This window comes from Neofelis nebulosa, chromosome 5 (genome assembly GCF_028018385.1).
Source record: "Neofelis nebulosa isolate mNeoNeb1 chromosome 5, mNeoNeb1.pri, whole genome shotgun sequence".
Taxonomy (NCBI): Eukaryota; Metazoa; Chordata; class Mammalia; order Carnivora; family Felidae; genus Neofelis; species Neofelis nebulosa.
This window is the reverse complement of record NC_080786.1, coordinates 91,361,871-91,374,217: the sequence shown is the minus strand read 5'-3', so window position 1 is coordinate 91,374,217 and position 12,347 is coordinate 91,361,871. Positions and strand designations below refer to the sequence as shown.

The 12,347-nt window shown below is 36.8% G+C and overlaps 1 protein-coding gene and 1 long non-coding RNA gene across 4 annotated transcripts in view; both read right to left on the bottom strand.

Annotated features, from left to right (window-relative positions):
• KPNA1 (karyopherin subunit alpha 1) overlaps positions 1-12,347 on the bottom strand; it is a 72,930-nt gene that overhangs the window by 51,146 nt on the left and 9,437 nt on the right. The window contains exon 2 of one of the 3 annotated variants that reach the window (XM_058731190.1): positions 6,301-6,450. The exons of 1 other annotated variant lie outside the window; for it this stretch is intronic. Coding sequence is in view for 1 of the 2 variants with exons in the window: in XM_058731188.1 (XP_058587171.1) it covers positions 4,106-4,124 (19 nt within the window). In the remaining variant the exon portion in view is untranslated. Of the gene's footprint in view, positions 1-4,105; positions 4,668-6,300; positions 6,451-12,347 lie in introns of those variants that run through there. One more of the 3 variants, XM_058731188.1, reaches the window with a different exon arrangement.
• Positions 1,407-3,005, bottom strand: LOC131512462 (uncharacterized). Its single transcript, XR_009262142.1, has 2 exons — positions 2,754-3,005; positions 1,407-2,506 (listed from the first exon to the last, which is right to left on the bottom strand). It is a non-coding gene; the product is annotated as an uncharacterized LOC131512462 (long non-coding RNA).

Sequence of the window (12,347 nt, the reverse complement as noted above, 5' to 3'; positions counted from 1 at the left end):
TTTCCCAACTGTATATCCTCCATAAAAAAAAAAAAAGTCTATTCAGATTCTTCACCCATTGTTAAGTCGTCTTTTTATCACTGAATTGTAAGAATTTTTTATATATTCTAGATAGAAATCCTTATGAGATTTATATTTTTTAAATATTTTCTTTAATTCTATAGGTTGTCCTTTCACTTTCTTAATGTATTCTTTTTTTTTTTTTTTCAACTTTTTTTTTTTTTTTTAATTTTTATTTTTGGGACAGAGAGAGACAGAGCATGAACGGGGGAGGGGCAGAGAGAGAGGGAGACACAGAATCGGAAGCAGGCTCCAGGCTCCGAGCCGTCAGCCCAGAGCCTGACGCGGGGCTCGAACTCACGGACCGTGAGATCGTGACCTGGCTGAAGTCGGACGCTTAACCGACTGCGCCACCCAGGCGCCCCATCCTTTCACTTTCTTAATGGTGTCCTTTGAAACACAAAAGTTTTTAATTTTGATGAAGTACAAATCAATCTATTTTTTTGTTGTTGTTGCTCATGCTTTTAGTGTCATACTTAGGGATTATAAATCCTAAATTTCCTACTAGGAGTTTTAAACTTTAGCTTTTACATTTAGGTCGGTCATTCATTTTGCGTGATTTATTATATATGGTATGAGATAAGGGTCCAAATGCATTCTTTCATAACTGGCTACCCATTTGTTCCAGGCAGGCACCATTTGTTGAAAAGATTTTTCTTCCTCCACTGATCGTCTTGACACCCTTGTTGAAAATCAAATTGACCATATCTATATGGTTTTATTCAACTCTATTCCATTGATCTGTATGTATATACCCTTATGCTGATTCCACATAATCTTGAGTACCATTTTTGTTAAGTTTTGAAATCAGGAAGTATAAGTCCTCCTATTTTATTCTTTTTCAAGATTGTTTTGGCTCTTCTAGACACCTTGCAATTCCGTGTGAATTTTAGGAGTGAGCAATTTATCAATTTCTACAAAGAACTGAGCTGGGATTTTGATATGGACTATACTGAATCTGCAGGTCAATGTGGGGAGTATTGCCATCTTGATGTTAAATCTTCCAAACCACAGACAGGATGTTTTTCTATTTACTCAGAGCTTCTTTAGAATCTTTCAACAATATTTTGTAGTTTTCAGTGTTGTACATTTCTTTTGTTAAATTTATTCCTGTTTTAATTTTTTTGATGCTATTACAAATGAATTTTTTTCTTAATTTCACTTTTAGATTGTTCATGGTAAGTCTATAGAAATACAATTGATTTTTTTGTATACTGACTTCGTATTCTGCAACTTTGCTGAACTTGTGCATCAGCGCTAATATTTTTTTAGTGGATTCCTTAAGATTTTTTACATACCAGAGCATGTCACCCGCCAGGGACAGTTTTCTTTCTTTCTTTCCAATCTTGATGACTTTGTGTATTTTTTTTTCATAAGTACCATAGTTAGATACTCTAACACAATGTTAAATATAAATGGAGAAAGCAGACACTCTTGTCTTATTCCTGATCTTAGGGGAAAAGCATTCAGTTTTTCAACATTAAGTATGACATTATCTTTGAATTTTTCATAGGTGTCTTTATTCATGTTGAGAAAGTTCCCTTCTATTCTTTTTTTTTTTTAATGTTTTTATCAATTAAAGAGTGTTGGATTTTGTCAAAAACTCTATGTCTTTGGTGATGACAATGTGACTTTTGTTTTTTGTTTTGTTTACTGATACATTACAGTAATTGGTTTGTGAACTTTACACCAACCTTGCATTTCTGGGATAAATGCCACTTGGTTGTGGCATAAAATTCTTTTTATACGCTGGTGAATTAGGTTTGGTAGTATTTGGAGGATTTTTGTGTTTATCTTCGTAAGAGATAGTGGTCTATAGTTATCTCATAATGTCTATGGTATCAGGGTAATACCAGCTTCATAAAACAAGTTGGGAAGTATTACCCCTCTCAATTTTTAGGAAGAGTTAGAATTGTTCTTTAAATGTTTGGCAAAATCCAGCAGTAAAACCATTTGGGCCTGGGCTTTTCTTTGTGGGTACCTTTATGATTAATTCAATCTCATCACTTGCTATAGGTCTACTATTCAGTGTGTCCATATAAATGTTTCAGCAATTGTCTTTCTAAAAATTTGTCCATTTTATCTAAGCTATGTAATTTATTGGTATACAATTGTCCATAGTATTCCTTTATAATCCTTTCCATTTTTGCAATCCCAGTAATTTCTGATTCTACTAATTTAAGTCCTTTTTCTCTAGGTCAGTCTGGCTAAAGGTTTGCCAATTTTGTCAATCTTTTCAAGAAACCAGTTTTTGGTTACCTTAATCTTCTCTACCATTTTTCTATTTTCTAGTTCATTAATTTCTACTCTCATCTTTATTATTTCTCTCCTTCTGCTTGTTTTGGGCTGCTCTTTTTTCCAGTGACTGAAGATGGAAGGTTACTGATTTGAGATCTTTCTTCTTTCTTAATATAAGCATTTATCACTAGAAGTTTCCCTGTAAGCACTGTTTTCTTTTTTTTTTTTTTTAATTTTTTTTTTTTAACATTTTATTTATTTTTGAGACAGAGAGAGACAGAGCATGAATGGGGGAGGGGCAGAGAGAGAGGGAGACACAGAATCGGAAGCAGGCTCCAGGCTCTGAGCCATCAGCCCAGAGCCTGACGCGGGGCTTGAACTCACGAACCGCGAGATCATGACCTGAGCGGAAATCGGACGCCCAACCGACTGAGCCACCCAGGCGCCCCAAGCACTGTTTTCTTAGGTAGTAACTTCATTTTCATTTTTTTCAAAGTATTTTCTGATTTCTCTTTTCATTTCTACTTTGACCTACTGGTTATTTATGAGTATGTTAATTTCCACATATTTGTGAGTTCCCCAAATTTCTGTTAGTGATTTCTAATTTCTTTCCACTGTGGTCAGAGGACCACCTTTTTTATTTCAATCCTTTTAAATGTATTAAGATTTGTTTTGTGGCCTAGTATATGATCTATCCTTGAAAATGTCCCACGGTGGGGCGCCTGGGTGGCGCAGTCGGTTAAGCGTCCGACTTCAGCCAGGTCACGATCTCGCGGTCTGTGAGTTCGAGCCCCGCGTCGGGCTCTGGGCTGATGGCTCGGAGCCTGGAGCATGTTTCCGATTCTGTGTCTCCCTCTCTCTGCCCCTCCCCCGTTCATGCTCTGTCTCTCTCTGTCCCAAAAATAAAAATAAAAAACGTTGAAAAAAAAAAAATTTAAAAAAAAATAAAAAAATAAAAAAAATAAAAAAAAAAAAAGAAAATGTCCCACGTTCACTTCAGATGCCTAGTTACCTCTAGTAACCTACTTACTAGTTACCTCTGGTAACACGTTTTGCTTTAGTCTATTTTTTCAGATATTATAATAGCCACTCCAGTGTTCTTGTTATTGCTGTTTGCATAACAGATCTTTTCCATCCTTATACTTTAAATGTATTTGTATCTTTAAACTTAAAGTACATCTGTTGTAGAGAACATATAGATGGAATACTCTGAAAATCTCTGCCTTTTTTATTACACAATTTAATCAATTCATGTTTAATGTTATTACTTACAGTTTATTTACAACTGCTTTTTCATTTTCTATGTGTCTCATGTCTTTTTTGTTCCTTTATTACTTTGACTGCTTTCTTTTGCATTAGGTGAAAATTTTCTAATGAAGCACTAAAATTTCTTCAATGACTTTTTCACTGTATTTTTAGTTTTTCCCCCTAGTGGCTGCTCAAATGCTTACCATATAACATTTTAACTTCAGACTTATACTAGCTTCAGATTTATTACTCGCTTAATTCCAGTAAGATGTAGAAATGCTATGCTATATAGTTCTACTGCCTTTTCCTCCATTTGATGGTATTATTGTTATAGATATATTTAATGTTACAAACCTAATAATGCACTGTAATAATTATTTATCACCTATATTCATTTCCTTAGCTTGACATAGCTTTGCCTCCACTCACTTCCTCTGTGCTATTGACAGATATGCTACAAATATACTACATTTCCATACCTTATAAGCCCAAGAATCAGTTTTAAGAAAAAAGGAGAAAAAATATGTCCTTATATTCTCTTTTAAAGCTACATAATTACCTTTACTGGTACTCTTCATATGGATTCAAATTACTCTCTTGAGATTACTTGCTTTCAGGATAAAAAGCTTCCTTTAGCATTCTTGCAAGGTGGTCTGTAAGTAATAAGCTCTCTCAGTTCCTGTTTATCTGGGGAAAATCTTCATTTCGCTTTCATTTTAAAAAGATAGCTTTGCTGGATATATAGGATTTTTGGTTGACTGTATTTGTCTTTGAGTACTTAAAATGTATTATTACACTGCCTCTCTCCTCCATTGTTTCTGCTGAGAAGTCAGCTATTCTTCTTATCAGTGCTCCCTTGTAAATTAATTCCCTGAAGAAGAGATGAGGAGCTATTTTATGACCCGCTTTTCTCCCTAACCACCCAACCAAATCTCTGAACTAGGGCTCTCAAGTTGGGAGTACAGACAATAGCATGCTTCTCTGAGTGATAACCCCTACAGGCGCTGAGTATTTTGTCCAGGTAGGTAGGAGGGTGGGTGGCACCAGAACTACCTCTCCACCACATATACCAAAACTTAGCATCAGCATCAGGCACCTGGGGGTGGGAAGAGAAATCCTGATGTCCTGCTCCTCCCAAGAAGAAAACCTTCCCCCAAATGGAAGCCTAGGGCCATTTCCAGAAGCTTTAAACAGCTGTTTTTAAAGTTTTTCCCACTTTTACTAGGGAGTGGGTCTGTAGAGCTCCTTGTGCAGTCAGACTGGAATTCACAGAAGAGTTCCTTTTAAGATGATTTTATTGCACACCTGAATTCAGAATCATTTGATTTATAATGCACTGTGTTGCATCATCTATTTTACCTGAATCTCTTAACAAACACATGAGGCAAGAAATTATTATTCTCATCCTTTACAGTTAAGGACTCAGGAGGCTAAAAGAGGTGACTTGGCCAGGGTTACATAATACAAGATACAGCAAGGATATGAACCTATGTTCCCGATTATAAACCTGATGCTCTACTGTTATGGACTGAACTGTACTCCTCCACCCTCACCAACTATATATATTGAAGCCCTAACTTCCGATATGACTATATTTGGAAATAGGACCTTTAAGAAGATAATTAAGGCTAATTAAGATGCCATAAGTGTGGAACCCTAATCCAGTAGGACTAGTGTCCTTATAAAAAGAGGAAGAGAGGGTGAAAAGTGTCCTTATAAGAAGAGGAAAAGAGGCACTGGGTGCCTCAGTGGGTTACGCATCCAACTCTTGATTTCAGGTCATTTCAGGTCAGGTCATTATCTCACGGTTCGTGGGTTTGAGTCCCACACTGGGTTCCCTGTGCTGACTTAGGTCCTAGTGCAGTGCCTGCTTGGGATTCTCTCTCTCTCCCTCGCTCTCTGCCCCTTCCCTGCTCATACTCTCTCTCAAAATAAATAAACTTAAAAAAAAAAAAGAGGAAGAAACACACCAGAAATCTCTTCTCCCATTCTAACCCCCTATGTGCCCACAAATAAGGCCACGTGAGGACACAGCAAGAAGGTGGTCATTTGCAAGTCAGGAAGAGAAGTTCCACCAGAAACCAACCCTGTTGGCACCTTGATCTTGGACTTCTGGCCTCCAGAACTGGGATAAAATGAATTTCTGTTGTTTAAGCTACCCAATCTGTGGTATTTTTTACAGCAGTCTAAGCAGACTGATACATATACCCAGTGGCATTTGTCAGACTGAGTTTTACTAGACTGAAAGGCGGGGGCAATGCAGATGAGAATTTGCAAATAATCCTGAAGGAATCATTTAATGGTGCTGACAAATGATCTAGAGAAAAAAGCTGGATTCCTGAAGCAAACAGCATTTTGGCTCTGAAATATCACAATATAGCATTGTAAGAATCAGAAGTTTTAGGTCAGAGAAAGGAGAAAGTCTATAGTAACAGGGCAAGACCTGGATAAAGTTTAACAATACCAAAAGCCAATTAGACTTCAATAACTGGAAGCCTACACTCAACATGGAGCTGGAAGGGCACATAATTTAGGAAAAGCAATGTCAGGAATACACACACACGCACATATACAGAAAAAAAGAATAAATGATAAAACAAATGGAGTAAAAGATAAAATGTGGAATGTGGATGAAGGGTAAAAAGGAGATTTTTATACACTTCTTGAAATTTTCAAATTATTGCAAACATTTTTTTAATATAAAAAAAAATCTAACAGGGAAGGAATATTCATACAAAACTACTATTCACTTACTTCTGTTTATTAAAGTGACTTAAGAAGCAAGTCCAGAGAAGAGGGCTGGCCTTGAAGCTCTCTTTTCAAATTTACTTCTTAGTATGACGTAGAAAAAATACTAAACTTCTGTGAGCCTCGGTTTCCTTATGTGCACAATGGGGATATTACCTTATAAGGTGAAGAGAAAAAAGATGAAAGCATACTCCCGCTGTCTGGCCCATATATAGCTCACACCTGATATTTGTGTAATGAAGAAATGGCTATAAATAGTTCCAAAGGTTCAAAAAAAGATCTCTTCTGACTAAAGTGATGAGGGATAGCTTCATAGAGAAGATGGTGTTTCAGTTAGGCTGTAAAGGATAGATAGGATTTCAGCAGTTGAAGTTAAAAGAGAAAGACACACAAAACAGAGAAGAGTACAAAGAAAAAGGCACAGATGTTAGAAAGTACAACTGATGAAGAATATCAAGAAGTCCTATTTGATTAGAGCAACTGCTCTGCAAAAGTAAACAGACATGAGAAATGCCAGCACCTGTTTTTTCTTTCTTTTCCTGTTAAATGGTGGCATCTGAGAACTCACAAATGATTTCAACACTCAAACTAATAATTTCTATCATCCTTACAGTGCACTTGTGCCTTTCAAATTATAAAAAGGCTTGGGGCAGCTCAATTGGTTGGGTATCCGACTCTTGATTTCAGCTCAGGTCATGATCTCACAGTTTGTAAGTTTAAGCCTCACTTCAGGCTATGTGCTGGCAGTGCACAAGCAGGCTCCTGCAATGCCAGCACAGAGCCTGCTTGGGATTCTCTCTCTCTGCCCCTCCCCAACTTGTGCACGCACACATGCTCTCTCTCTCTCTCTCAAAATAAATAAATTTTAAATAAATAAATAGCTCACATTTTTAAAAAAATGAACACTACGAAAGGGCATAAACAGAAAAATGGAAATGTACTTCCTCTTAAAGGTAACCACCATCAGGTTCTCTGCATATCCTTTCAAAAACTGGTTATACAAGTATACACATATCCTTCTGGTTTTTATTGTACATGGATGGGGAAATTATACACTCAGTTCTGCACTTCTGCTTCAACTCTGGACAACTTTCCATTTCAATGCCTATAAATTATTTTTAATAAAGTAATTTTTATACAATAACTAGACACTAAACATTAACGACAATTAGGTTTGTCTCTTATCACAAATTTCTTATCACAAATAATGCTTTAACCAATATTCTCCTTCATGTATTTGCACACATTCAGTTATATCCATTAATGAATTCTAAACAGTGTAACCTAAAGGTCTAAAGCACGTGCATTTAAAATTCTGAGAATCAAAGTACTCTCTAAAATGCTGAACCAATGTACACCAGCATGTATGAGGAAGTTGCCCACCACCATCATTAAACTCAAAACTGGTTCAAACTTTTCCGTATTTGACAATACCATATGTGAAAAAATGCTTTTCATGAGAACTATTTTCATAATATTACTAAGATACTACCTATGCTATTTTTCACTTTCACTCATAAGTTTTTCAGAAGCTTTATGACGTGATGACATCATTACTCTGACGCTTAATAGAATGTGTACTGTGTATTTCTGTGTTCCAAATATTTCATTCGGGGCACCTGATTGGCTTAGTCAGTTAAGCATCCAACTCTTGGTTTCAACTCGGGTCACGATCTCACGGTTCATGAGGTCAGGCCCCATATGGAGCTATGAGCTGATGGCGCAGAGCCTGCTTGGGATACTCTTCTTCTCTCTCTCTGCCCCTTCCTCTCTCTCTCTCTCTCTCTCTCTCTCTCAAAATAAATAAGTAAACATTAAAAAACACTTTACATAAAATTTGTTTTGATTTCTAATATAATAAATATTAACAGATATAAAACAATAACATCAACAAAAGTTCTTTGGAGTCCTCAATAAGAACGTAAAGAAGTTCCCAGGCCAAAAAAGTAATTAACTCTTAGTCCAATCTTTTCTTTCTTTAAAAAAAGTCATTGGGGGGCGCCTGGGTGGCGCAGTCGGTTAAGCGTCCGACTTCAGCCAGGTCACGATCTCGCGGTCCGTGAGTTCGAGCCCCGCGTCAGGCTCTGGGCTGATGGCTCGGAGCCTGGAGCCTGTTTCCGATTCTGTGTCTCCCTCTCTCTCTGCCCCTCCCCCGTTCATGCTCTGTCTCTCTCTGTCCCAAAAATAAATAAAAAATGTTGAAAAAAAAAAAAAAAAGTCATTGGATATTCAGATAACATTCTAACTGTAAGTTAAAGAAACTCAACATCTTTACAATACTGTCTTCTTGGTGAAGAATTAAATATTTATTTACAAGATACCAGGATGGCTCAGCTGGTTAAGCATCTGATTCTTGGTTTCAGCTCAGGTCATGATCTCACGGTTCATGGGATCCAGCCCTGCATTGGATCTGCACTAAGAGCACAGAGCCTGTTTGGGATTCTCTCCCTCCCTCCCTCTCTGCTCCTGGATGGCTCTCACACATGCATGCATGCTCTCTACCCCTCTATCCCTCTCAAAATAAACATGTTTTAAAAATCCAGGTTTACTGAGGTATAATTTATAATTTACATTCAGTAAAACTTAACATTTAAGTAAACACAAAGAGAGAACATTTCCTTTACTGCAAGAAGTTCTGTCAGGTCTCTTTCTAGTAAATCCACTCCCTTCTCAACCCAAGGCACTCAATGATTTATTTTCTATCCTTATAGTTTTGCATTTTCCAGAATGTAAAATGACTGGAACCACCCAGTATGTATGTAGCCTTTTGAATGTGGCTTCTTTCAGTCAGTATTAACTAATTTGAGATTCATCAATTTTGTTGCATCTATCAATAATTCATTCCTTTTATTGCTGAATTATATTCCACTGTATTCCACATTTGATCTATTTGCCAACTGATAGACATTTGGGTTGTTCGCAGTTTTTGGTAATTATGAATAAGCTACTATAAATATTCACATATGGTTTTTGTGTGAACAAATATTGTCATTTTTCTTGGGTAAAAAACTAGGAAGGACACTGCTGGGTCATATGATAAGAGTATGTTTAACTTCAGAAGATTGTCAAACTGTTTTCCAAAGTGGCTATACCATCATGCATTCCTACCAGCAATCTATTAGCTCCAGCTGTGTTGCAGTATGGTTTTGAGATATCTTAAAAAATGACATCTAAGTACCTACCACCCATTCATATCTATTTTACTTGTTTCTAAAACTTGAAATGTGTGTTGAATTTTTATGACTTTTTTGGCAGTTATTAAAATGGTCAAGTTTATCTATCTCGACCTATTAAGTATGGTGAGATATTAATAGATTTCTTAATACTGAATGATTGCTTCTTGGAATACACACACTTGGTCATGGTGTATCACCCTTTTAAACTCTATGTTAATATTTTCTTTAAAATTTTCACACCATTTTGGGGCGCCTGGGTGGCTCAGTCAGTTGAGCATCTGACTTTGGCTCAGGTCATGATCTTGTGGTCTGTGGGTTTGAGTCTCACATCAGGCTCTGTGCTAACAGTTCAGAGCCTGGAGCCTGCTTCGGATTCTATGTCTCCCTCTCTCTCTCTGCCCCTCCCCCGCTTGTACTGTCTCTCTCTCTCTCAAAAATAATAAACATTTAATGATCCAGTAATTCCACAACTGGGTATTTACCCAAAGAAAACGAAAACACTCATTCCAAAAGATATGTGCAACCCTACGTTCACTGCAACATTGTTTACAACAGCCAAGGTATGAAAGGAAGCTAAGTAAGTGTCCACTGATAGACAATAAACCAATGGATAAAGACGTGGTGTATGTATACACAGTGGAATGTTACTCAGCCAACCAAAAAGAGAGAGAGAGAGAGAGAGAGAGAGAGAGAGATCTTGCCACTTGCAACAAGATGGACGGACCTAGAGATTATGCTAAGTGAAATAACTCAAAGACAAATACCCTATGATTTCACTTATATGTAGAATCTAAAAAACAAAACAAAAAGCAAAACCAACCCATAAATACAAACGTGGTTTCCCAGAGGGGATGGAGGAGTGGGAGGATGGGTAAAAGAGATGAAGGGGAGTGGGAGATACAGAATTCCCGTTATGGAATAAGTCACAGGGATGGAAGGAAGGGAAAGAAGACACTAGGGAATATAGTTAACAGTACTGTAACAATGTCGTATGGTGACATATAGTAGCTACACTTGTGGTGAGTATTGCATAGGTATAGAGTTGTGGAATCACTATGTTGTATATTTGAATGTAATATAACATTGTATCAACTACAACTTCAATTAAAGAAACAAACAAACAAAAAAAAACCCATATGGGGCGCCTGGGTAGCTCAGTTGGTTAAGCATCAGACTTCAGCTCAGGTCATGATCTTGCAGTTTGTGGGTTAGAGCACTAGGTCGGACTCTGTGCCAACAGCTCAGAGTCTGAAGTCTGCTTCAGATTTTGTGTCTCCCTCTTCCTCTGCCCCTCCCCCGCTGTCCCTCCCTCCCTCTCTCAAAAATAAACAAACATTAAAAAAAACATAAAAGAAAAATTTATATGCCACTATACATAAATGAGATTATTTAATATAATATCTTCCTCTCCTCCTTTTTGTGGGGTACAGAGATATATCTGCCACATTGAGAATTTTGAAAAAACACATGGGTATGGTTCCAATTAAATGACGTTCTACAACAGGCAAAACTATGTAAACAGTTAAAAGATAAGTGGTTGCCAAAGGTTTGCAGGGTGGAAGAAACGAACAGCAGAGCAGAAAGGATTTTTAGGGCAGTGAAACTATTATGTATGATACTTTACTGGATTATATGGATGCCAGTAACGATATATTTGTCAAAACTCCAAAGAATGTACAACACAAAGAATGAATGCAAACTTAATGTAAACTATGGACTTTGGATAATCATGTATCAGTGTTAGTTTCATTACAACAAATGTACCACTCTAATGCGAATGTTGATGGTGGGGAAGGTAGTGGGATACATGGGAACTCTACTTTCCATTCAATTTTGTTATGAACCTAAAACTACTCTTAAAAAAAGTATATATTAAAATAAAAAATCTTAAATATTTCTACATCCCTACTGATAACTGAGATTGGTTGGTTCGCCCTCCTTATGGAGAAAAGAGGGGATTATATCTGCCATGTGGGAGAGCTTTTTGAAAAACAGGCACCTCAGCTGTACTTCCAAAGAATTTGATTAATAAGTCTGAAGCACATACTAGGTCTCTGGTGTTTAGTTTTTTCCTTTAAAGATTTCCAAGTAAATTCTGATATGCATCTGCAACTGAAAAACATTATAGTGAAGCAAAAGCTTTACTGGAAAACAATGCAAAATACAGTTGAAACGTAAGCTTACATTGGATTGAAAGGAACTTTGGTAACAAAGAAATGAAACAAAATCTATACAGGATTATAAAAGGAATAACAAAGTAATAGTATGAACAATTTTGCTAACCCTAAGCAATTATTTTTAGTGTATTATCACCTACACAATTAATTTAAAAAACCTAAGTTACTGTCAATAATTTTTCAAAATACTCTCTCAGGAACCAGGAGCCTTAAAAATTAAAGCCATCGTGCCTAGTTTTCCATGGTTTCTAAGGAAATAAAGCCAAGAAAGCAACAAAATTAAAAACCAGATGCAAAACTGGTGGTAAAACAGAATGCACTCTACTCTTCCAAAATGAAATCTTCCACCTTTTCCTTCATGTCCATTTAGTTAATTATCAAATTTTCCTTACTATTCTATCCCAAGTGTTTGATTTTATCTACCCCTGTCCATTCTCACTGCCACCAGTCTGGTCCAGGTCCTTGTCATCCTAATATCCACATAACTGAAAAAACTCTAACCCACCCTTCCTTAACCTTGGGACTCCGCTGTTCTTCAATTCATCCTTCACACAGCTCTCTGATTAATCTCAACACCTTTTCCGCTGTATTACCTCAATGCTTAAGGACCCAGAGTGAGTCTCTGGCATATCTCAGATCAAATTTGAACTTCTTTGTCCTACAAGATCCCTTGACCTTGATTCACTCAATATTCTTTTCA